The following is a 2,105-nucleotide window of genomic DNA, read 5'->3' as shown; positions in this document are numbered from 1 at the left end:
ACCTCCGGCCCCCCCGGACCCATGGGTTACCAGCACAACCCATGGCATCACAGCGATTGCATACATGGAATACATTTTTCCCCCAAGAGGAGGCAGAAGGCAGGCAGGGACAGGCCAGCAGGCTGGCACAGGAGTACCAGAGCACAATCCAGATTAACTCCAGGGTATTTGTGCTTTCCCCATTGTTATTGCAATAAAAGAAAAAAAAAAAAAAGAACATTTCTGGGAGCATGGTAGGAATGGAGGGGGCAAGGGATGCTATTCAAAGCCCAGTTTGCATCCCCCTGCAAGGATCTGTCCCATTTGGCACAAGGCACTTGCAGCTCCGGGCACAGGGTGTCCCCACCGTCACCCTCATGCCAGCTCTGCTCCCAGAGCCACGAAGTCTTCTCCGAGCTGCAGCTATTCTATGATGCTCCATCATTATCCTCATCGCCTACATCTTCCTCAGAGAGTTCTTCCTCGTGGGCTTCGGACTTGGCATCATCTTCCACTGGGGAGAGGAGATGCAGGGCTGTAGCTTTTTTTAGCCCGAACCCACCGAGGGGAGGTGAAACCCCTCCACTGAAGACACAGCCAGCAATCCCACCCCACGCTGGGAGTGGGAACATGGACACCATCCCATTCCGCAGCAGCAGAGTGGAGAGCCAGCGCAGACCATGGTGTCGAGCCCACGAATGTAAACAAGCACTAACGTCCCCCCTCAGACCAGCAATCCCCCCATCCCCGGGGCGAAGCAGCCTTGTTGAGGGCACAAGATGCCACTGAAGCCACCGGGGCACCCAGGAGCAACCCCAGTGCCCCCAACCCACGCGCTCGCCCTGGTCCTGCAGCCTGCTGACACTCACGGGTGATGTGCTGCCCGCTGAGATAGACTGGTCCAGCTCCGCACTGGAGCACGAAGGTGACGGGAGGGACCAGCTCCAGTCCTTTGAGGCTGATCTGCAACAAGACGGAGCTCAGAGACCCCCGACCCCAGCCCCAGGTGAAATTATCACCCCACAGCTGGGGGTTGCATGCTGCGCATTTGGTTACCCTTACCATGGGGAGAACCGAGGTCCGCAGCGCCGCAATGGGCACTGGCTTGTGATCTCCATAAGCGTTTTTGGAATCAACGGCCACCACGTGCAGCTCATCGCCGGCATCAGCCCCCAGGCAGATCTGCGGAGCCGAACACAGACCCCACGGCAGGGAGCCCAGCCATTAACTGGGACACAGGCTCGCTCCGACGGGCTCTTTGGCAAACCCCAGATCTCACCGTTCTCAGCAGGACCAGGTGCTCCAAGAAGTCCTCGTCCTCCTTCACCACGCAGCTCCGGGTGCCCGTGTTCAGCTGGCAACCTGCAGGATCACAGCATCGTCTGTGCACGTCCAAGCTGCTTCCCCGTGCAAGCCTCGGCTGAGCCGAAAGCAAAGGGGAAGTTTTCCTGGATGCACACTCAATGGGTAATGGGGAATCATGCCCTGTGCACACCCACCGTCCCCCCACTCACTCCTGCCACCAGGTCCCACCAAAGCAACCCAGGGTGTGCAGCTCCGTACCCCACAGGGCAGCAACGGGCCTCTCCTCCGACAGCGACCTGGAGAAGGGAGAAGAGCTGCTCATCCTCCACAGCGGATCCAACACTGACAGCAGGAACCAGCTCCTGCAGGACAAACACCAGAGAAAACAGCGTTCGGCTGCTTCGGAGCAGAAACACAAGGAAGAAACGTGACTTTGGAGCACTGAGAGCAAACTCAGAGCCAGGACAGCAGCTGAACCAGCATCCCCTGGACAGGATAGCATTGCTAAGCGAAGAATAAAACCATCTAGCTGCTTATGCATCCCTTGGGGAAAGGAAAAACCAGTTAAAGGCATTTACAGACAAAAGTAGCTCTAAGAGGATGAGGAGCCTCCCTGCAGCAGGGGAGCACAGGGCACTTGGGGGACCCTCCCAGAACAGAGCAATTTTGGTTAATCGGAGCAGCTAAAACCTCAGGAAAGCATCTGAGACAGCACTTGGAGGCTTCTAAATGCCAGACAAGCATCGAGCGCTTTGCCAACACGGGTGTTTAATCCAGCAGCACCACCCAGCACAGGGACTGGGGTGTTGGAGGGAGCTGCC

The 2,105-nt window shown here is 57.4% G+C and overlaps 1 protein-coding gene across 1 annotated transcript; it reads right to left on the bottom strand.

Annotated features, from left to right (window-relative positions):
• Positions 1–407: 407 nt before the first annotated feature.
• On the bottom strand, positions 408–1,646 carry LOC104167986 (nucleoplasmin-like; the record flags this gene model as incomplete). Its single annotated transcript, XM_009708414.1, has 5 exons — positions 408–493; positions 849–942; positions 1,042–1,161; positions 1,259–1,341; positions 1,543–1,646. Coding segments are annotated over 5 exons (487 nt in total), but the record flags the coding sequence as incomplete, so codon positions are not given.
• Positions 1,647–2,105: the final 459 nt, after the last annotated feature.

This window comes from Cariama cristata, unplaced genomic scaffold (assembly GCF_000690535.1).
Source record: "Cariama cristata isolate BGI_N322 unplaced genomic scaffold, ASM69053v1 scaffold17529, whole genome shotgun sequence".
Classification (NCBI taxonomy): Eukaryota; Metazoa; Chordata; class Aves; order Cariamiformes; family Cariamidae; genus Cariama; species Cariama cristata.
This window is presented reverse-complemented; position numbering and strand designations above follow the sequence as displayed.